The sequence below is a fragment of the Melitaea cinxia genome, chromosome 8 (assembly GCF_905220565.1).
Source record: "Melitaea cinxia chromosome 8, ilMelCinx1.1, whole genome shotgun sequence".
Lineage (NCBI taxonomy): Eukaryota > Metazoa > Arthropoda > Insecta > Lepidoptera > Nymphalidae > Melitaea > Melitaea cinxia.
Window position 1 is genome coordinate 766,334 of NC_059401.1, and position 24,481 is coordinate 790,814.

At 34.2% G+C, this 24,481-nt stretch overlaps 1 protein-coding gene across 1 annotated transcript; it reads right to left on the bottom strand.

Moving 5' to 3' along the window:
* Positions 1-1,504: 1,504 nt before the first annotated feature.
* On the bottom strand, positions 1,505-21,033 carry LOC123655759 (rootletin-like). The gene is made up of 10 exons (XM_045591512.1): positions 20,983-21,033; positions 15,036-15,158; positions 11,263-11,469; positions 10,736-10,904; positions 10,320-10,472; positions 9,815-9,878; positions 6,993-7,177; positions 5,861-6,003; positions 2,550-2,681; positions 1,505-1,598 (listed from the first exon to the last, which is right to left on the bottom strand). The coding sequence occupies exons 2-10, from the start codon at positions 15,149-15,151 to the stop codon at positions 1,505-1,507; spliced, it is 1,263 nt and encodes a 420-aa protein (XP_045447468.1). The 5' UTR covers positions 15,152-15,158; positions 20,983-21,033.
* Positions 21,034-24,481: the final 3,448 nt, after the last annotated feature.

Genomic DNA, 24,481 nt, shown 5'->3' on the forward strand with positions numbered 1-24,481 from the left:
CAGCTGGTATATAATGGTAAGTAGTATATAAAAATTAATCTCCGAAATTAAATACACGCGCTTAATTTCCAATGACTGCACCAAATTGGATAATTCTTTCTTTTGATATGTAAGTTATTGTTAGTCTAAGGTTTGTAGGTTGTAGGTGACAATTTCAATAAAGATCTTAAGGTCAGTTAGTTATTACATAAGTCACTAGCGACCTCTGTATGTCCATATTTTGTTACACGATAAGTAATCACCAACATATTATATACTAAAACTTTCTTCGAAACACGCTGCAACTTATGGTATACGTGTTATTCCTATCGGTTTTCGGAGATAACTGAACAAAAAACCAAAAACCTGTCCTCCATTTATTAGTATAGATATTATAAATCTATTATTTTTGGGGATAGATGTTTGCTACACATTTACGCAAAAACTAGTGAATAAAAAGTATCCTGACTACTGTTTATTTCATTCCCAATGGATAACAGATAACGCGACTAAAACCCCCGAGCGGTAACATACAGTTTAAAATAGTCTCTTTTTATTTTAATTTTTGTTATTTACTTGTTTATGATTTCTTAGCCCACTACACTCTAATAGATAATAAGTTTAAAACAATTATTCCTTATTTATTAGGAACAGTAGAAATAAAATCAAACTTTTATAATGATAGTGTATTTTAATATACTAAATTGGTAACAATTCTTAAAAAACTAACAATAAGTTCTAATACTTACCCATATCCAAAACCGCCTCTTGCGGAAAGCAATAAGTAACAATTTAATACACTAATATACTTACCAAACTTCTATACATATTATTCGAAAAATATTTTAATTTCAGTTCAAACAATTGTCGATATCATTTAGCAAAATCGTATTCAACATTTTTACAATTTTGCCGCGAAAGTTGACAGATTATAGATAGGTACCAAAAAAAAAATGTATAAAAATAAAAATGACGACAGATTTTAAGGATAAACATAATTAAGTAATAGAAAAACTCAAATATGATTCTTCATAAAGAATGTAAATTACAATCAATTATCGAATTTCTTTTCCTTTAAAAATAATAATTTTGAAATAATTTTACGACTAAGGGAACGTACTCATAAACGTGATTCATTCAGGAGGGGAAGGGAGTTTTCAAATATACCATGCTTGGGAAACTGGGGCCCGGGAGCTAGTGATTTTAGATTTTCGTCGTATAGTCAATATCCTCTCGTAAAATCTCACGCTTTTTCGAGCTATAATCAAATATGGCGCACAGTGTTTAGCGCTTTTCAAACTCGCAGGTCAACTTTTTTCAACTTCCTATACGCAATAAATGATTTGAAATCATATTACTAAATTATTACGTGAAAACTCGAGGGAGAGGAGCAAATACTACGGATGGTCACCGAAGGGTAAGGGGTAAAAATTTTGTAAAAAAAGGGTCACGTAGGATGGGTACGTCCCCTAACATATATACTTAACTATATTAGTTATTTGATTACTCATACATGTTTGTTTTGTTAACAACCACGTCTTGCCGGGATGAGAGTCCACAGAACGACTTCAGGTAGAGACATCGGATTGCGCATCCAAGATCGCGCTACTCCGAGCATTCTGAATTGAAATTATATCTAAAATTACTGCAGATTAGTAGAACATCTAAATTTATGGCAAATATTCAGACATATAATCTTATTTATTATTCATTTGGCATAAAATATATTTTACTTTTACACTAAATAAATGTTTCAGACATTGTTTTCAATTTTCAAATTAGAAAACGACTTTCGTGATTACGCGTCTTCTTTTACGGGGCTATGCCCAACAGGTTTTGGAACGGTCGATTTTTGATATGATATTTTAAAAAAATATAAGGAAATATCCTGCTCTTTGGCTGCTATTTGAAGCAGCCAGTCTGAGATAGTACCTTAGCCTAATAGATTGGGGTAGGACCGTAGATGATGTACGAAGGCTATGGAATCCGCTTACCATATGCAAAATTTACGGTTTAAATAATTACCATAATGGTATAAAAATATATACTGTATCGTATATTAAGATGATATGTAGTGGCGTATATTAAGATTTAGCACCCCGAACCAGTGCCGTTTGCCGTCTCATAAATTAAGCAAAAAGGTAAAGCAGCGTATGTATCAGGGATGTGACATTTCGAAAAAAAAAGTATGTTTGTTAAGGGGAAATATCCAGAATATTTCAGCTGACTTTTTTTAAGTAGCTTCGTTCTCACAAGCAGAGTTTACGTATTCGTGCGTGTCGTAAGAGGCGACTAAGGGATTACACAGTTTCACTACCACCTTGTAACTTAAAAAGCCGACCAATGGCGGAATAACCAACTAACTGCTGGGTTTGAAATACAAGGGCCGAAGACGGGCAGCAGCGTCTCCGGTGCGACAAAGCCAGCCCTGCGGTCACCAACCCGCCTGCCCAGCGTGGTGATTATGGGCAACACACATAAGTTCACGCCATTTTTGACGCAAACACGTGGAGGCTTATGTCCAGCAGTGGACTGCGATAGGCTGATGTGTGTGTGTGCGTATACCTCACCTGGTGAGCGGCCGCGGCCACCAGGCGAGCCGCTCGCGCTCCAGCTGCACCCGGAGCGCGGCCACCTCCAGCGCGAGCCCGGACACGCGCGCGCTCAGGGCCGAGCGCTCGTGTGAGCACTGCTCGTGGGCTCTATACGATACATTGTAATAACATCAATAATAAATAAATTAATTAATTTATATTATAATTATATTATATAATGTACGGATCTTATTGACAATGAAATAAAACGATGTGTTTCTCTGTAAACAAAGGTTTATTTGCCTGAGTTATATTCTATTAGAAACTTACACACTATTACACTCTAAACTTAAGTAAAACTCAACTGTAAACAAAGAAACGACATTTAACGTTTATTATTCACAGTGTCAATTTCTTTATTAATCTTTTTTAATAATCTAAACAAATTAAATAAGGTTTAGTCTTAACCGCAATATCATCTTTTTCCTAATCCATCAATTTATAATCTCTTCATTTGCATTGACAGCACTGCTTTACGGCCAGTACGTAACATTCAAATCAAAGAAAATTTTGTCTATTTCTTTACAATTATATTAATTTATTATTTATATATTTTTTGACGGCCCTCACTAAGATTTGCTCCTGTGTCGGGGTTCCGGGAACATACACAATATACCAGTGCAAATGCCCAGACCGCGGCAAACATCTGGATGGCCAATTGGCCAATACCTGTAAGCCTTCTACTGCTGGTTAAAAACCTCCATCACACAGGAGCTGTGTAGTTTGGTCAAGGCCCTATATTTCTTTGTGGATTGGTAGACAATTTCTTTACTAAAAAAACAAGTATTCTTTAGACCACACGACTGAAGTAAAACTTATTTAGCTCCATCTAATTTATATCTCCCTCGCAACTTCATAGATAGAATATACTTTATTGCACACCACTCGGAAAAAAAACATTAGATAAAACAGTTATTTACACATAGAGATAGTAATGTACAAAGGCGGTCTTATCGCTTAGTAGCGATCTCTTCCAGACAACCTTTAGATATAGGATAATATGCATTGAAAAGGTAGCAGCGCAATTATCTGTATAATTTGTAAATTCAACATTATGCATGCAAACATGATGCATTTTCGTTCCCTACTCAAAAAATATAGAAAAAAAAAATACTTCATACATAGACATATATACATAAAATATCTACATACATACAAAGCATACGTACTTACATGCAAACACATATACATATATACATACATACATACATACATACATACATACATAACATGTCGTCACAATTTAACAAAGTTAATAGAAATAGAAGATAAAATAAGTAAAAGTGATGCAAATCGGAAAAAGCTAAACTGATTAATTAATCATAGTGAGATAGTAGGCTTTAACTAACTTTTTAAAGGAGATAAGTGATTGTGCTTTTTTGATGTTGAGTGGCAACGCATTCCATAATTGGACTGCCTGTACAGAAAAAGACAATTTGTAAAATTTGGTGTTGTGCACAGGAACCCTTAGTGTCAGGTTCTCTGCTGAACGAAGAGTTTTATTGTGAGTTCCAAGAAATTCAAATTTAACTTTGAGGTAGATTGGTGCATTTTTGTGAAATAACACACAGTACAATAGCGAGAGAACATGCAGATTCCGGCGAAGACGAATAGGTAACCATTTGAGCCTTGAACGAAATTCGGAGACGTGATCATATTTGCGCAAACCAAATATGAAACGTATGGCGATGTTTTGAAGTCGCTCAAGTTTATTCATTTGTTCTTCGGTTAAATTGAGATAGCTTGCGTCGGCATAGTCGAGAATGGATAGGAATAGAGATTGGGCTAGCATAATTTTGGTAGGAATTGGCAGAAAATAGCGCAACCTCTGAAGAGATTTTAGTGATGCTATAGTTTTTCGGCTTAATTCTTTAATGTGATAGGTCCACGATAACGTGGAGTCTATGTATAAACCGAGGTTTTTTACATTCTTGCTATATGGTATGACGGTTCCGTTGAATTTTAGCTTCGGTAATTCCACCCAATCGATTCTAGAAATCAGATTCTGGCTGCCAACTACAATAGCCTAAGACTTAGCAGGATTTACTGTGAGGCCGTACATCCTGCTCCAGTCACAAATAATTTCCAAGTCCTTATTGATAACAGAGACAGCTGTAGGTAGCCCCTCAAGAGAAGACTGGAGATAAATTTGTACATCGTCTGCATACATGTGTGAGAGAGAAGTTATGTTGGAAGTTATTGAATTAATATACAATGAAAAAAGTAAAGGAGACAATACACCACCCTGGGGTACACCGGCCATTACATCACACCACGAAGAGAAAGTCTCTTCAATACGAATGCGTTGCCGGCGCCCTTTAAGATAACTTCGAAACCAATCAACCACTGCTGGAGATATGTTAAGAGAGCGCAGCAGACCTAACAGTAAGTCAAAGTCAACGGTATTAAACGCATTACTGAAGTCAAGTAAAGTGAGTACCGTTAGGCGCTTATTATCCATACCCCATCGTATGTCATCGGTTACCTTCACCAGAGCTGACATTGTACTATGACCGGAACGGAAACCTTCATTTAGCCTCGCCCGATCACACTTTTCGTAACGCTCTCGTCACATATTCATCAGCTTACTCCCCAAGTCAAGCGTGCGTATAGAAGTTTTACTTCAATAATATTGTAAAATTCTAGACGATCAATGTCTACTCGAGAAATATTTAGAGCCAAAAAGAAGTTTTTGTCTGCATCTCGTACTTAATTAAAGCATTTTTAATATATGTGTAGTGACATCTATCGAGCAACATACGAACTACGCAACTAGAGAAAACTGACGTATCCTACATCGCGATATCAAAGTTATCAGAGCTATTGAGTATATATACAAGAACCCGACAACAACCGTCGGGGCGTTAGCCCACCAGACACAACAGCCGTCTGGTTGGAGGATCCTCCGTTTGCGATGGCGCATGAAGTACTTCATAACCCATTCCTCGTACCCCCCCTAATATGTCAACTGCTAACTACATTGTACGTAAAATAAAATATCAGAACGAATAAAACCAATCAATCAATTAATTAAATATTAAAAGGCTAATCTTTAAATGTATACCATTTTCGGATATCGAACCATTTTATCAAATATGTTAGCCATACAGATGTTTGCCGACACATGACTAAATCCAAGTGGGGGCCGTTGAGGGTGAGGCGTTTATTTTATTCAGTAAACAAATTCAGTAAACATAAACACTGCCAAGTATAACCAAGGCCAATATAGTAATAATAGACCCTGTAGTTAAAATTTAATAAGAGTTTAATTAAAAAAGATAACTTACTCCCGCTCGAGTCGCAGTTCCTCGCGAGACTGATCAAGTTGTTCTTGCATTTTGTTAATCTCGTTGTGCAACATCGTCACTTGCGCCTCGCTGGCCGATAGCAACGTCTCGTGATGCGTTAAATCGTCTTCCAATGAGGCTATCTATATAATGTTATAGTAAATAAAGTGTATTAAAATTTATATATAAACAAGTTTGATGGAGATGTTCGCATCTCAGATCTTTGAATTTCAGATGTAGAAAAGAAAACCACGGGGCAAACATTCAAGTAAGATATCAGTACAAATGACTTATCTTTAACTGTATCGAACATATTTGTATTGAGGCAGACAACTGTCCTAACAGTTGGCTTACATGCATTTCTTCCCTTTAACTAATGTCAAAAAGAGGGACATTGTTTGTTCGGAATCGATCTTTAATGATCCTATAGTTACTGAACTGAATTTCCCGGCTGAAAGTTCCAGATAAATCCAAAAAAAAAACACGATGATTGATGGGAAGTTATTGTAAATTATTGTGTGTGTGAAGCAGGGATTCCAAATACTTTTTTCAAATTTGATACGTCAAAATACAATTTTTATCAGGCCATTTTTCGATCCAATATCAGGATCCCCAATGGACCTTAACATTTTATATCGGAGTTTTTTCACAGGGTTAATATCTTCTTCCTATGATATCAGGATAAAACATCACTGCCGTGCTACGACTGTGTAAAGTAGTGAGACAGATATGACAGAGTAAGTAAAATCGCAAGGTAGCACGAAAAGACCAGTCACCCAGTTCTTAATTCAATCTTCTTCGTGTATTTTTCACAAATGACCATAGCGTCTAAAATGTCACCGAAAAACCGAAAATATCAAAAATGACAATCGTGGTGTCCACCGTAAAAGAAAAAAGTTTAAATAAATAAAGTGTTTAATCACATTAATACCATAAATACGATTGCTTATGATGGGGACTGAATGCATGTTTATCTTTCGCACAAAAACTATTACAATGAAACTGTACGTAAATAAGGGAAGATTCAGTATAGAACAGGTTACTATGTAATCCCAAACTGCGACGGAAACATAACTGGCTATGAGAGTAAGAGAGAAAGAAAATGTTTGCAACGCTCTCGTTGCAGATTCACCAGGTCGCTGGCCAAGTCAAGTGCGTGTAAGGAAGCGTTAGTTCCAAAAGCAGTCACCCTGTCGCTGGAGCGGTCCAGCTGCGCGCGCACGCCGGTGAGCTCGGCGCGCTCCAGCGCCAGCGCGCGCTCGCACGCGGCCAGCGCGGCGCGCGCGTGCTCCAGCTCGCCGCGACAGTCGCGCCAGCCTGTGGGCGTGCTCAGCGTAACCGGTGCCTTACATCTACTAACATGCTCTATAGCACGGACGCGGAGCACGAAGAATTTCTCGGTAAGAGGCGACTAAGGGATAACACAGTTCCGTTACCACCTTGGACCAACTGCTGGCTTTGAAATACACAGGTCGAAGACGGGCAGCAGCGTCTTCGGTGCGACAAAGTCAGCCCTGCGGTCACCAACCCCCCTGCCCAGCGTGGTGACTATGGGCAAAACACATGAGTTCACGCTATTTTTGGCGTAAACTTTTGGAGGCCTATGTCCAGCAGTGGACTGTGATAGGCTGTAATGATATATATGTTCCTTGCTATGATTAAACAAAAAATATTTTATTCTATGACTAGACTGATCCACGAACAGACAGCAGCAGTAATATTTAGTGTAGTGTGCAAAAAACGAGTTCTAAGACATCCCAAATTCTAAACTCTACCGATTTTTTAAAGCTTCGCACTTTATATAAAAATTTTGAGGACCACTGGCAGTAGGCAAAAAGGTCATTGTACGAAACTCTTCGTGCTCCGCGTCCGTGCTATATCTGATATCCTATAAAACGACGCGTTAGCGCAGCGGTCGCGGCATTGGCTGTTGCGCTCGCGGTCGCGGGTTCGATCCCCGCACACGACAGACATTTCTATTGGCCATATATATGTTTGTCGTGGTCTGGGAGTTTGTGCGTGTGTATTGCGTTTGTTTCCGGACCCCCGACACAGGAGCAAATCGTACTGGGAACCATTGAGTGTGAAGTGCTTATGATTATTATTATCTATAGATATTATTGGTGACTGTGATATATTCCTTCACATTTTCCGTGTTTACATTTTAACGTAAATTAAGTGATTTATTTTGTTCTTATCAAGTGATGAAACATTTAAAATAAACTTAACCTTACGACCCTTAAGTTTCATATCTTAAGAGCAACTGATAATTATTAAAACCCATTTTTTATAAAATATGAATCATAGAGTTTTTCACAGTACAATTTATATTATAATTTTGATATACGGTGTTTATTTATTAATTAAATAAAATAAAAAAACAAATTCTATTATTATTAATTTGTCCGCCAACCCGCACTGGAACAGCGTGGTGGATTAAGCTCTAATTCTTCTACACGGGGAAAGAGGCCTATGCCTAGCAGTAGGATATTACAGGCTGTAGAATATATTCTTTTTATGTTTATTAAAAATCAAAATTATCTTCATTTGAGTAGACTCTAAAAGCACTTATCAAACGTCATTTTATAATCTATACTAATGTAATAAAGCTGAAAAGTTTGTTAGTTTGTTTAAATGCGCTAATCTCAGGGACCACTAGTTCCATAACTAATAGCCTATTTACCAAGGAAGCTATTTTTTCCTCAAATTATCGCGTGTAAACCGTGGGGTACGGTTAGTCTGATATAATATTTATAAATCGATAATTAGGTACTATCTAGGTTTATTTTTCCAAAATAATCAGTAGATATAGGATAAATTATCAACACACAAATTATATTACAAATATTATGTAAGACAATTGTTTTATTTTTATTTTTATTTTTTTATTATACGACTAGGTCGGCAAACAAGCTTACGGACAATCTGATGTAAGCGGTTACTATTGACGCCTGCAACACCAAGCAATACAAGCTCGTTGTCCAATCTTCCCAGGAGCTCTGGCCACCAAACTCACCGTAAGAGTATAACGCTACTTGAGAGCAGCATTATTTGATTTAACCAAATTTTGAGCAAAATATATCTTGCCAAGCCCTAGCTAAATGTAAGATTAAATATATTTTAATATCCACTTTCAAACGTCATCGTTTGGGCTTTTGGACAAAATCCCTCAGTATCTAAAACATGTTCCCTAATCCCTATCGTCATCATAATAAAGCTCATGAGGCTATGTGGTGTACATCAAGAGCGGAAATTGCCAACTTGTCCTAAAAAGCCTAAAAATAATTTTAGTATATATAATTAATACAATAAAAAACTATTCAGTTTATAGAGTGATTTATAGTCGTACGTCCTTGTGATCATCGCTATAATCACTATACGGTACAATTGTGTGACACATTCCTGGCATTAAGCTCGTCGATCAGAATGACGATGCAGAAAATTATTAATATAATATGTACCTAGTAATAAAATAGAATAAAGCAACTATTACGGGCTTGTAAGGATTTTAATACACACCTACAATTGTTTCATAGCTACTATGAAATGAACTATTTATCATCACTTCAGCCTATTGCAGTCCACTGCTGGACATAGGCCTCCACAAGTTCGCGCCAAAAATGGCGTGAGCTCATGTGTGTTGCCCATAGTCACCACGCTGGGCAGGCGGGTTGGTGACCGCAGCAGCAGTTGGATGGTTATCCCGCCATCGGTCAACTTTTCAAGTTCCAAGGTGGTAGTCGAACTGTGTTATCTCTTAGTCGTCTCTTACGACGCCCACGGGAAGAGATAGCTATGTTCTTAATGCCGTAACCAGACAACAAATTATATATCATTCATCACAAATTATATATCATTAATTATTATACTTTAATGAGAGTAAAATAATTAATATAGTAAATAATAAAAAATAAAAAATTAGTATAGCGAATAGAACACGTCTTTGAAGCTTACCAATACTTATTTCAGACGCGCGATCTTCTGCAGCGCACACATCTTGTTCCAACGCGTATTTTTCCTGAAATGAAACTGAAATATCATAACTACAAATATTTAACGATTATCTGAAATATTTGCTAAAGCATTTCCTGATTATAATGTCTTTCGTGTCATCAAAGTATCAAGATTTATATAACCATAATATGTACGATTTTTATTTTTGTGTTTACCCACACATTAGGGATTCTAAACATTAAAAAGAACTCACTATAGACGGCGCCACGGTTCGCTTAAACCGAAAATAAAAATCATCATATCAAAAATTTCGCTCTGGCGGGTACATCGCTCCATAGCTTAATTGGCTAGAGCGCCGACACGGTCAGTCGGAGACGCGGGTTCGAATCCCGCTGGAGCGGTCAATTTTTGATATGATATTCAAAAAATGTTTATATAACCAGTATTCAAGCTAAAGTTAATTTACTCATATAGGAGTTTTCTTTTAGGATTCAAGGAACCTTACCTTCTCTAGGATAGATTTCTCCAGTTCTTTTTCTTTCAGCAGCTGCTTCAGTCTTTCCAACTCTCTTATCGCCAAACGCACTTTAGCATTGTCAGAGTCCAGCAAAGACTTAAGGGTGCAGACTTGGATACGTAGCCGTTCAGAACAGCTTACCTAGAATAAAATATGGGAACGTGTAGTAAAATATATAGAGATACGACAAGTACTAAAAATATAAAAACTATACGTTTATTTACTTTATGATATTAGTCTTTTCAGGGCTTGTACAATTTATACTCAGATATTAGGTCATACAATTGGACAAAAGTGGTCCAGAAATTGGTGAAACTTCACATTTTGTGGAAGTTTGGCACATCTGCCGTAGCCCCTTATCAAAAATGGTTTAAAATTGCAATTAAGAAAAAAAAAACAGTCACCTGAAACTCCAAAGTTTTTCGCACACACCTAATTTCTTCGCGTCGCCTTCTCCATGAAACTAACAGCATAAATTTCCCAATCCTCGCAGCAGCATGCTCTTCAGCGATACCGTGCAGTCCGGGTGACTTCACAATATGCAAATTACCATCTTTACTGTTGGAAAGTAATTACACTTGACTTTTTATGCAATGTGCAAAATTGTATACTTTTATATTAATTTAATAGTAACAGAAATTTTAGATATTTTTGTCCTTTACCGGGAATCAAACATTTAGACCTGCAAGATGATTATATATTTTACGAGTTTCATATATCGTACTCGTAAAATATCAAATATGTTTCAAGATAATTAAGACTCAACATGATTAGAATTTAGAACTGAATAAGGTTTGCGATTCTCAAAAAGTCAAAACTATCGCGTTCTGCAAGCTGAGCTATTGCCTGCGCGGTAGCTTTACTGTATCTACTACCAGAATCGACGTCACATGAAGTATTAAATAAAGTTATTAGAATAAATTAGAATTACGTTTCACTTTTGATTTTCTTAGTAGGCGTCAAGTCCTCCAAAGAAACAGCTTTAGGCCCTATTTTAGCAGGCTTCGACGGAGTCCGGTACTCGTCTAAACAGCTGCGAATCCTTTCCAAGTTGGCACTTGGGACTGAGGTCTTTGCAGTAAACTTGTTAACTGGCGTCGAAAACAACTGCTTCTTATGGTAAGTTCTTTGTAAACGCCTAGATGAAACAGCATTATAATGACTACTATATATTACAACTAGTTGTTAAATCTCACTGCTAGTAAATATCTTTAAAGAATGCATGGAATCTGTACCGAGACGTGAGACTGTAGTGGAATCAAGCAACTCGCTTGGGTTTTTCGGTGATCTAACCTTTTTAATTGTATATATTTTGTATATATATTATCTCATCGTGTCTTAAAAACCAGTCATACTTTTTTATATCAGCCTTATCTTATATATACAACACGAATTATATCTTTATATAATAATATCGAAGTTGAAAAGTTTTTCGTTTGTAATAATGGATAAACGCGCTAATTTCAAGAAATTCTATTTCGACCTGATTTTTATTGGTTGGATAGCCTATTTACCGAAGAAGGCTATAAGTTGTCACAAGTGTGAGGACATTATTGACGCCAATGATGTTTATTTTCCACTAGCTGTGCCCGCGACTTCGTCCGCGTGGAATAGTGACTGGACAGCATTTCTTGGATATATCTTTTGGTTTATTTTGGACATCAGAATAGCTCTAATATTTCGTCTTTTTTCCTCAAATTAAAGCTTGTGGAACCTCGGGGCACAGTTAGTATTACATTAATATCTACAACACGTAGTGCCGGGTATCTCAATAAAGGAGTATGTTAATTAATGTGTTAAATGAGTTATTGTAAGAATGGCAATCTTAAGATATGATAAAAGTATAAAAAGATTAAAATCTGGTATTTAAATCTTGCTTGTATTAAATATTCGAAGTGTATGTAAAACTTTAACTCTTCTGTACTGTGCGTTGTTTGATCCTAAGGCTCCGCCTTATTTAAAAGATAAGTTCGAATTTCTCGGGGACCCTTCTTCCCTAAGATCTTCGAGGAGACTTATGTTAAAAATGCCTGTTCATAAAACAACATTTTTCAGTCAATCTTTCACCATTCGGGCAATTAAACTATGGAATAATTTACCATTATTTATCAAAGAAGCCAAATCACTCCCATCGTTCAAAAGATTAGTTAAAATACATTACCTTAATACTGAGAGCGATTCCAATTAAATTTATTTATTTATTAATTTTTATTATTTTTTATTTATGGCGAAATTGATTGTAACTGCTATGAGATACTGTTGTTATATTTATTAGTTTATTTTATTATATTAATCAAATGTATATATATGTATTGCTTGTGAGTATTAATGTGTAGATATTTGTATGTAAGTTTATTACAATATAACTGCACCACCTACCCGATCCTCAAATAAATAGTATTCAATCCTATTTCGGGTTGTCTGGAAGAAATGGCTAACTAACCATAAGACCGCCTCTTGTACTACACATTCTTAAGTTGTCTGTATTATTATTATTTTGTATTTGCATATTGTGGTGTACAATAAAGAGTAAATAAATAAATAAATAAATATTCGAAGTGTATGGTTTTAAATTTTATTTACTCCATTTTTATCATTATTTTCTCATGGACTAGTAAAAATTATTCGAAGAGACAAGTGGGTTTTAAAACCTCAACAACCTCACACAAAACGGTCCCCAAGAGAGAGCCACCAATATTGGGCGTCTGGAAAAATAAAACGCAAAGTCACATGTCCAGACCATAATAAATATTGTATGGCTACTATTGTACACAAGAATTTTAATTATTTTTCTATAATGATTCAAACATTATAATTCCACGATTTTCCTTAAATTATTTCATTCATCGGTCTCATAACGTTTTAAAATAATAATTTACCTTATAATATTGTTCGGTTCGATTTTATGACTCCACTTGTTCCCCATGACGTGGAACTTGTTACGCGGCTTTAGATGAGGACGATATGAGGAAAATATAGCTTAATATCATCACAATAAACATAATAATAACGTTTGTTTTAGAATACGAACGCGTTCGTTGCTTACGATTATTAAAAAAACATTTTAAAACGTCGTGCGGCTTTGCTTCGAACTTAGTTGTTTTCAAGTTGTGTTTGAGTGCTGGTAAACTTTATTCTTTCTATATTGTTAAACGGTATGTACTTTTTAATGAAAATAACCTACTTTTGCTCCGTGAATTGGTACTTTATTTGCTATGTAAATATTACCGCGAATGTTATTTTTCTTCATAATTTTTATGTATCATTATCTATAATACGTGAAGCAAAAACTTTGTACTCATGAGAATTACGCGGACGGAGGAGTAGAAAATTTCGCAAACTTATAGTTTATATAAAGAAGAAGTGCAAAGTGCTGATATTTTTTTTTTTTAAATTATGCATAAAAAGTACATTAAATCGATTTAAAAAAAAACATTACACACACTACCATGCATTTGACACACACACGCTTATTATACTTTTTTGTTGATTGTCAGTCTGAAGTTAAATTGAATTTTTTTTAAAAAAAGGTTCTTCATTTTCATTATTTTTTGGTTTTCTTTAATTGAAATTTTTAATAATGGACGAATTTCGACCTCTGGGCTACCACTAGTTATAATTTAATACATAATACAAAACAAACATTAACATTACTTTTATGTAGGTACAATTAATTTTATTTATTGTAAATAGGACTCGAATATGTACAAGCTAGAGAAGTCTACTAAACGTTTGAAATAAAACATTAAAATAAAATGGAGGATGGATGGATAAAATTTTGTTTCTGAGAAACAAAAGTATTGCATAAGTCTATGCACTATTGCAAAATCTATACAAAATGTTGGATATATTTAAAATAAGTACACACTTCAGCCTATCGCACTCCACTGCTGGACATAGGCCTCCACAAGTTCGCGTCGAAAATGGCGTGAACTTATGTGTTTTGCCCATAGTCACCACGCTGGGTAGGCGGGTTGGCGACCGCAGGGCTGGCTTTGTCGCACCGAAGACGCTGCCCGTCTTCGGCCTGTGTATTTCAAAGCCATTAAAATAAGTAATTTCAGTTTTATTTCCTAAACACTTGCACAAGACCTGAAAAAAATATTGAAATATTTGGATTTGTTCGAATCTTATTACTTTCATTAAACAACAATTTTATAAAATAATCTATAGCCTTCCTCCGTAAATGGACTATCCAACTCAGAAATAACTTTTCAATTCGACTCACTAGCTCCTGAAATTATCGCGTTTAAACAAATAAAGGTTGTCTGGAAGAAATCGCTCTTTTAGCGATAAGACCGCCTTTGTACATCTTCCTCTAATTGTACGTCTTTTGTTAGTATCTTTTAATGGTGTGCAATAAAGAATATTATTATTATTAAACAAACAGACGAATAAAGATAGGATACTATAATAATTTTAACTGTCTTGTTTTCAATAAATATTTTATTAATTTTTTGAATTAATATTCTTGTTTTATGCAGATCTACAAGACTAAAGCTTCAAGAGTAAATATCTAGTAAGCTACGAATAAATTAGTGTCAGTAAAAATATTTTTTATTCATTCTTTAGGCTCAACATTTACCCTTACTCTAAACAGTTGAATCATTAACAAATGCGTAACTCTTTTTTTTATTAAAAAGAGGTTATTTGGTTCTATACGTAGTTTTTGTATTAATTATTAAAATATGTGAATGGTCTCACGCAGGCGGAGTGGTCAAGTGGCAAAGTTCCCTGCTCAGCTCCCTCTCTGAGATGTCTCCCGCACCCGCCCTTGTCGCCGGGGACACGCTCTGCGAAATCTTCAACCCCTCTGGCATTCTGATCCTGTTACAGAATACTGGATACAGGTTACAGGAAAGGGAATACAGGAAAAGAGAGAAAAGAAGAGGTACCTATATTCATTAATAATTGAATAGATTTATATTTAAATAGAAAATACACGCACATGCATTCAAACGAGAATAAAAGCCCCGACTATGACAATATTTTTACAAACTAAACAATAATTTGCGCAAATGAACTCGCTAGCGAAACAGTCTAGTGACTATTTCGCCAACGATTGGCAACAACAATATTCATATTGGCCATATACCTACTCGTAAATGTATTGTAGTGGTCTCGGCGTTTGAGTTATCACCCCGAAACAGTTTTCCATCCTTCTGGCGGCCGTTGAGTGTAATTCGTTTATTTATTTTAGTGTAATATTTATTTAAATGCATGATTATTACATAAGAATATTATTACAACTTTTTATTTATGTACTTTTAATGTATGTATGTAACTTTGTATTGATTTATAACAATCTAAAGATATATTTGTATGTATATATCTTTAGATTAAGACCCGTCGAATTAATTTTGAAAAGATATTATGACGATAAACGGTCAAATTTTGAAGTTAGATAGGTTAGCTTAATTTTTTTTTTATTCAAGGGGTCTTAATCTATAGACTTACCCATTATCAATTAAAAACTATAAATATGCGTTTGCTCACGAACAATAAACATTTAAACCTACGAAAAATTTCACTTTTTACCAATTTCACCATAAAATTAAATATCAATATTACCTTTATATTTTCCTTTAAAGTATATAGAAATAAATATTTTCGTTATAAATAAAATTGTTATTCCAAAGTTCTTATGTACGCTTGACAATTGTCACCGAATTGATTTGTTTTTCGGTTCGAATTTTTCTTTACTTATAAATCGTAGCTGCTCACTAGGTCACATATAGAAACTTTTTTGTTAAATATTTATTTGTTTTTTATTTTATTAACTTAAATATGTATATTTCTTCTGTGCGTGTGTTTGTCACTGAACTCCACCGTATTTTTTTAATTTAAAATATACCGTTTCACAACTTCGTAACTTCACTGTTAAAGTGAGGTCTAAAAAGCAGCTGTAAGCTGAGTCTAGAGCTTTTATACTCGTAAATGCTCTAAAAATAAGACGAACAAAACCTGGTTAAACGTCAAATTAAATTATTATCTATCGTATCTTTATTTACCAATATTCAAACGCTACGCTTCAGCCTGTAATATCTCACTGCTGGGCATAGGCCCCTTACCCTATGTAGGAGAAGGATCAGAGCTTAATCTATCATATTGGCGGATATATCCTCTACTGTAAGTAACGATCGCTATCAGGTGTACCTACATGATAACAACCGGGACCGAGGGTTTAACATGCTTCCCGAGGCACGGTGGGGAGACCCGCAAGGACTGCACAATCACCCAGACCACGGCAAACATATGTTTGGCAAATGCAAATGTTTGTCATGTGCTGGGATCGAACTTGCAACCACTAACGCAACAGCCACAAAACAGTGCTGTGAGCGTTGCGCCAACGCGTTAACATTCAAAGAGCAGAACGTAAATTTCTTTTTTTAAAACCCTTTTTATTTAATTTAAAGCAACTCGTATGTCATCTTAACACGTACTGAATTTATATTAGCATGTAAAATGTACATAAAGGCGCTTACAAACATACTTATCATGTACAAATATCGCTGTCAGGCAAGGGTGGCGTCGTGTTAGAAAACTTTATAATTTTATCTACACAAACAGCGTAATTTAAAAAAAATTGCTAGTTTAAATATAGTTTGTTTGTTTTACAAAATTCTAATAACAGTTATAATATATAGATTTAGTGGCGCGAAAAGTTGCAGTAAGATTTCCGGTTTCTTCCGCACATTTGCTGTTTAACTGTGGTTACAACAAGTGCTACCGGTTTTTATGCAAGTTGTATCTCCTTGGATTGTTTTTTTTCTTTTCAAATTTATTCATCCTGAATAAGGAGCTTTTGACTTTTATTTGAATAATGAACTTTATCAATAACTAATAATTTTTGAGTGAGTCATGAGAGCAAATTTAGCACACTCCTGTAAAGTGATTTTTAGCTGTAAGTTTTTTTACTAAAAATGTAACGTATAATGAAGACAAATGAGACAATAAATATAAAAAAATTTAAGATCATGAGAGTTCGTAGTAGTAAAGAACTAAATAATGATGTGTAATTTAATATTATAATTTACCCGTATATTTAATATAAATATTATAAAAAAATCTTTATTTTAATGTTACCATCAGTTAGATCCACTTGTCAAAATAGGAATATAACATTTAAAATTTTATAAAGTCGTACTTTATAAATTTTACTAATTGACTTGTATAAAATTTTACGTATAATGTCAAATTTATATGACAATGTAGCAAGTGATACCCTATGGGCCTATGCTTTATAAAAAAATGAACAAAATTTAACATAAGCCTCAAACTTATTATTTTATTTCGTTCGTGTGCCATATACGCGCCTAAACACCGACGGTTTTTGGGTTCGATTCCCGTTCAGGATGCATATTTGTATTTGTATCCGGTTTGGATGTCAGAAATGGCTAAAGGCTGAATCCTTAAACTACTTTAACAAGTGACACCTCTAATTATTTCTGTTATTAAAATTTGCTTATCAAAATTTAAAAAAATTAATGCAATTACAATGCTATGCATATATTAGGAGGCACATTGCACATTAAACATTTGTATGAAAACATATATGATGATATAGATGTTTGTAATTCTAATTAATATAACATATTTGTTTAACTCTAGTAGTATGTGTAAATCTTTGGTCTATTGTAATATTAATATAAACATGTATATTAAAAGCAAGGGGCTACGTTTGATGTAATCAGGAATAATTTAAATGGGGAGTAGGGACAAGGGCGCGGCGTCACGCGGACGCCGTCAGCGGCGCCCGGCGTCGCGGCGCTGCACGGGGACAGGTAGGCGCTACTAAAGACATTTATATACCTTACTAGTAATAGTCATATTTATACAGTTTTCTATTTCTAGAATAAGCGGTGAATTCTGTTTGAGAATATTTTATATAGCGCCTGAAAAAACATAACAGCACTTACACAGCTTTCAACTTTGCTATAAAAAAAATCGATTGATTGGAATGGTTATATAATATATGTTTCTCATCTTCAGTACTGTTTAAGAAACTATTAACTAACGCGTTTTTTATACGTATGTATAATATTTTCAATTTCTAGAAGTTACACGAAAAACAGACCTGAATATTAATTACTCAAAAATCTCACAGATTACTTATCTTCATACTTAATCGCTTATGACTCATTATTATACTCAGTTATCTTGTACGAAAATAAATTATAAATCTAAGCAATAAATATTGTTATTAAAATAATATACATAAGTACGATGTTTCAAAACAATAAACAACAAAAAAAAAAACATTGATAATACAAGTTATAAAATATACAAATAAATTCGTTAATAAGATCTCATAATATCATCGAATGAAATACTATTTTTCATTTTAAAAGTAGCACGAAAACTAAATCGCACTTTATGTAATACCATCGATTCATACAACATAAAAAATATTGAATTTTTAAGGCAGGTCAAGAACCTAGCCCTAATTCTCCCCATAAACCCTTTTAGAACGCGTAATTGTACGCAATTTTACTGGTCGGAAGGGTCGTTATAGGTTTTGAATTTCGTATCGGCATCGTGGTGGGCATTTGGCGCCGCACGCGAACTGCGAAGTGACACCGCCATGTCGCGGTCGCGACGCGGAGCCGCGCCGAACTGACTGACTGAGTCATATCGTTTCGCGCCATTGCGAGTTTGCGACTTACAACAGAAGACTCGAAACTTTCTAATTGTAAAAATTGTTCCGCTTACAGGAAAGTTGTTCGTTTTATTCTCATTACTGAACTATCATTGTGAGAAACCAGTTATTCGGACTTAAATAGGAATGAACCCTGTTATAAATATTTATTATACCTACAATGGAGAAATAAAATAAAAATCACCAAGCGCGAATCAGTCTTTCGAAAGGAAGTCTTCTGTATCACAATAATGTTAAGCAATGCCTATTTATACTATCCAGTTCAATAAGGTCTAATAAAAGGCCCTTATCAAAAAATATTCTGACTTTAATCAATGAATTATGTGCACGTACACCACAATATTTTTTATGCCTTAGCCCTCTCTATAGAATTGAAGCTTAATCTGCTACGCTGCTCCGTAGCTGTGTGTACTTAGTTTGTACCATAAAGGTACACACGCACACTTAAGGGTACCATAAGTAACGATCACTATTAGGTGTTTATGAGTATATTCGGAATTGGCAACTTTGCTTGCTCTCCGAGACATGGTGGGGAAACAAACGCAGAAATATACATTGAGCTATTATTACGTAGTACATTATACTTCAATGTATATGTAATATAAATAACCGCGTCGTTAAGCTTCCTGCATTCATATGCCTGAACGCTAATCCTAATTCCTTGTTATATAAAGAGAAAACAAATTACACGAACGATGAGTCACTCGTCTAAATTCACTGAAATACAGTAATAGTGTTATAGCACCCACGCTGTGAAATTTGGGATCACCGATAGAGCCTTCTGAGTCACACTTTTATTTGGAAATCATCCTTTAATGTAGGCTGGAAATTATTCCTATCTTCTGCTTTTATTAGTTAAATGTTATTTAAGCCTACTTGGAATACAGAAAATATTTTGTTTGACTTCTTAATAATAAGGTTTTAAGCTAATATTTCTGGTACAGGATGAAAAACAAGTAAAAGTAAATTATATAATAAATGAAAATAATAGACTGATAAATTAAAGAGACGAATAAAAAGAATTTTAAGCACAATTTTAAATAAGAAAAATAAAAGTAAAAATATCAATTAAAAATGAAACAATTAACAATAATACTATTTCATTTCATTTTAAGATTTAAGTAGGCACTACATATTTTGAAGGTTCCGACGGTAGGTAAGGGCCGAGGGTAAATAAGGTCCGAGGGTAGGTAAAGACTAGCCCGTTGGCGCAGTTTATAGTGACCCTGCTTTCTGCTCCGAGGGTTGTGGGTTCGATTTCCATCCCGACTCTGGGTGTAATATAAATATTTATTTATATATGTATTATTTATAAGTATGTTTATCGAAAAAAAATATGTAGCTATATCATTCGACTTTTACCTATAACACAAGCATTAAGTTGCTTACTTTAGGACTTTTGCTTTTGAGCTTTTTTGCGACCGTGTGTGTATTTTGTAGATATTTATTTATTTATTTGTTTATCCTACGAGACCCTATTGCTAACGTAAGATTACAACTTACCTTAAGTTGAAAGACTTTTCACGTCTGTTCGTCTTATAAAAAGAAAACTGCCTATTAGGTACCTCCTTATAAACTGAAAAGACTTAATACAAGTTTTCGCTTTTAATTTCAAGAATAATACTACTGATACCGCTATAATGAAAAACAACAAAAATAAAATAATGTTTATCATTTAAATTTTTAATAAAAGAAAACATTTAGCTCGCTTCTAAAAAAGTTGTATTAAATATTGTAGGACTGTACAGAATTTTCAGTATGCTAGACCAGCACATAGGTACTTGGTCAGAATAGAATACGTGGTAAATATAACTAAAAAGTAATACAAATTTTGTATTATTCTCTAAGATAATACACACTAGCCTTATATACATCGTTAGTATGAAGCTTAACATTATATAATATATAATAAATACATGAGGAATATTACGTTAAACATCATTAAAATGTGATTACAAGCAATAATAATAATAATATATACTCTTTTCGTACCACTTACTCAAAAAAGTGACATTCTATGCCACAAAAAGCGAACATAACAATAGTCATTTTTATTCTGTTAAAAACAGGGAAAAAAAGTTGTACTGAATTTCATATGGAATTTCATTCATCCTCTAGGGGGAGAATGTGATTAAAATTTGGAATACTTACCGAAATTTATACTGAACTTCATCTGTGTTTACACCATTGAGTTTGTATATAAAGCATTATACATCTTTTTGAAAAAGGAATACGCATTTATTATGCAGTTATGATTATTAAATAAAATTATGAAAACCGACAAGGCCGTATGAGCTTGATGCCTTTGCTTTTCCGATAAAAAAAATATTAGTCTAGGAATTTGCCGCGTTTTTGTTTTCTTCAAATACATAAACGTTAAGTTTATTTTAATTTATTTTTATTTTCATTATTTTTAATAAATGCTTATCTCATATTATTATTTTGTTAATTTTTTCGCAAATGGTACGAAAAGTAGAGTATTTTCCTCGGTGACAAAGCTGTCTTAGTCTTGGGTGAACTTAAATCCCTCGCTACACTCAGGACTCGTTTTAAGTCCCTCGCTTCGCTCGTGTTTTAAGTTTTTAACACCTCGCTACGCTCGGGAGTAAACCTCGGGTCCTTCGTTACGCTCGCGATTTAAATCGTCACCCGCGACAGAAGACACTGCTTTATCCCCTTGGTTAATTAATCTACTATTATTGTGCACCACAAAGAAACATTACAAAAAAAAGTGATACATGCAAAGAAAGATGTACATAGGCGGTCTTATCGCTAAGAGCAATAAAAAAGCAAAAGCAATACAAGCAAAGCAATGTAATATGTGTAAGTACATAGTAAAAATGCTTGATTCAAATATTTATACACTACTGTTGTAATTGATTTTTTTTTCTGTATAAATACCTATTTTATCATTTTAGAGCAATAATAATGAAAACGTGAATTTTTTCAGTACACATTGTGTACGCCGATGTGATGTGATGTGACGATGTGTAATAAGAATAGAAGGACTTCATACCTATAAAACACATGTTATTAGTGGTTAATAACTTTAATAACTTAAATACTCTATTAAGCGTAAAACTGCGTACGAGGTCACCAGGTCACTTTGACCTTATTGTTTTGGGATTTTTGTTCAGTGATTTTGAATTTAAAAGATCGAGTTTATTTTGATAACCGGCAAATAGTTAATTATTATAAGACCGGTTCCTTCTTGCTCCTTGTTGATGGTTCATACTTAAAAAGATGAGAAAAGTATTTTTAGAAAAAGCATTGTTAACTAATTATAAACTTTTATAAAATTGTACTTTTAATTGGACTTTATATTTAGATTCACCGTACGTAAAGTTTGACTATAACGAAATCTTGAATAATATTTTTAATAACTACGGATGTTTACGAGGAAAATAGCGCATATCCCTACTTTATTTGAATAATACATGACGTGTTACAAAATATTTTAATCAAAATAACGCCTTGTACGGTTTGATTTCTAATTGTTTTTGAATCAACATTTCATTTAATCTTATATAGGTACCTATGTAATGTTATATCTTCAGGTATTTTATTAAATTAATTATTGTATAGTAATAAGTCACATTCTTTATGGTTCTTCATTCTCATTCTTAAGCAATTTCTCAATCAATAAAATGTTGAGTTCAATTTAATGCTAATGCTAAATAGGTATAAATCATACTTATCAAAATTTTGTACTTGGAATGACAGACGGTATTAATAGTTTAAAGTACCGTATTTATTTCTAGTAAACACAGTTTTTCTGGTAAGTCTAGTACAAAGGAGTTAATTGCAACAATATTAAATCTTTTATGAACATAATTGTGTTTGCAGACAAACGAAAAAAAACCGACTTCAATTACATCGACGAGTAATACAACGTAGATCGACGAAAAAATAGTCAAGTAACTACGCGTTATGAAAGATTACTCAAAAAGTAGTTATCAGATCTCTATAAAATTTATATGTGACCACATGACAAACATCAGCTTTCGATTAAATTAAAAATGATTAAAATCGGTACACCCAGTAAAAATGTATTGCGGATTTTCAAGAAGTTCCCTCGATTTCTCTGGGATCCCATCATCAGATCCTGGTTTCCTTATCATGATTCCAAATTAGGAATATCCCCTTTCCAACAAAAAAAGAATTATCAAAATCGGTACACCCAGTAAAAAGTTATTGCGGATTTTCAAGAGTTTCCCTCGATTTCTCTGGGATCTTATCATCAAATCCTGGTTTCCTTATCATGGTACTAAACTTGGGATATCTCCTTTCCAACAAAAAAAGAATTATCAAAATCGGTACATCCAGTAGAAAGTTATGTGGTATAATACAACGTAGGTCGACGAAAAAAGCGTCAAGTAAAAACGCATTATTAGACATAGCTCGAAAAGTAGTTGTTAGATCTCAAATAAATTTAAATGGGACCAATTGGCACACACCACCTTTCGATTAAAAGAAAATTTGTTGAAATCGCTCCACCCAGTGAAAAGTTCTGATGTAACATACCTACATAAAAAAAAAAAAAAAAATACAGTCGAATTGAGAACCTCCTCCTTTTTTGGAAGTCGGTTAAAAATACATAAAAATTATAATTCCATTATTATTCCTAATCATAATGAAATGGAAGTATTTATTTTATTGCCTTCTCAGACTCACACGCAAAGAAAAGTTTAAATTCACAGTGCGCATGCGTAGACGTAACACGTCGCACGAAAGCCATGTGACCTCTAGTGTCCAATCGTGATCAGACAATGGTAGTGTAACGTTCTGCTTTACTGCACACAGACGCGTCTATCACATTGAGATTCACTACGTAAAAGTTATAACTTCAGACGACCGTTTTCGAATTATTAAAAATATATATATATAATTTGCTATAACGAGTCGGTTTATATATTTTAATTGTAGTACAAAAGTGATAATAATAAAGGCGCGTTTCGATATAACCTGTTTCTTAATTCTTGGAACCGTGCATGCTGCGATCGAGTCAAGACCTTGATAACTAGTTCCTTGGACGAGCGAAGAGACAGTTATTATAGGATCATGTTCGAAGAGGTACGTGTTTAATTTACGTTTTGCAGAGATAATCGTGGGTGTTTACTCCGATAGTTCTATTATTAAGTGAGGTTGAGTGAGTTCAAAGTTTGATCGCAGACTTAATCAGCAGAGTGCAAATCAGCCAGTGTTATGACGTTAAAATAAATGTGTGCGACTCAAGGACCGCTGTGAGGTGTCCGTGGACGAGACACGTTCTCGAGACGTGCGATGGACAACAGCGGAGGTAACAGAAATGCATGAATTGTCGTTCGGTTATTCAGTTTTGCGTATATTTGACAATTGACACACGGGCCTCGCACCTTGCACGCAGTTGATACTTCCTATTTGACTTAACAACTTGTATGTACTTAGAGATCACTTTATTAGCACGTTTTCAGCCAGTTCTGTAAGTAATAGCTTCCTTCTCGTTTGATTT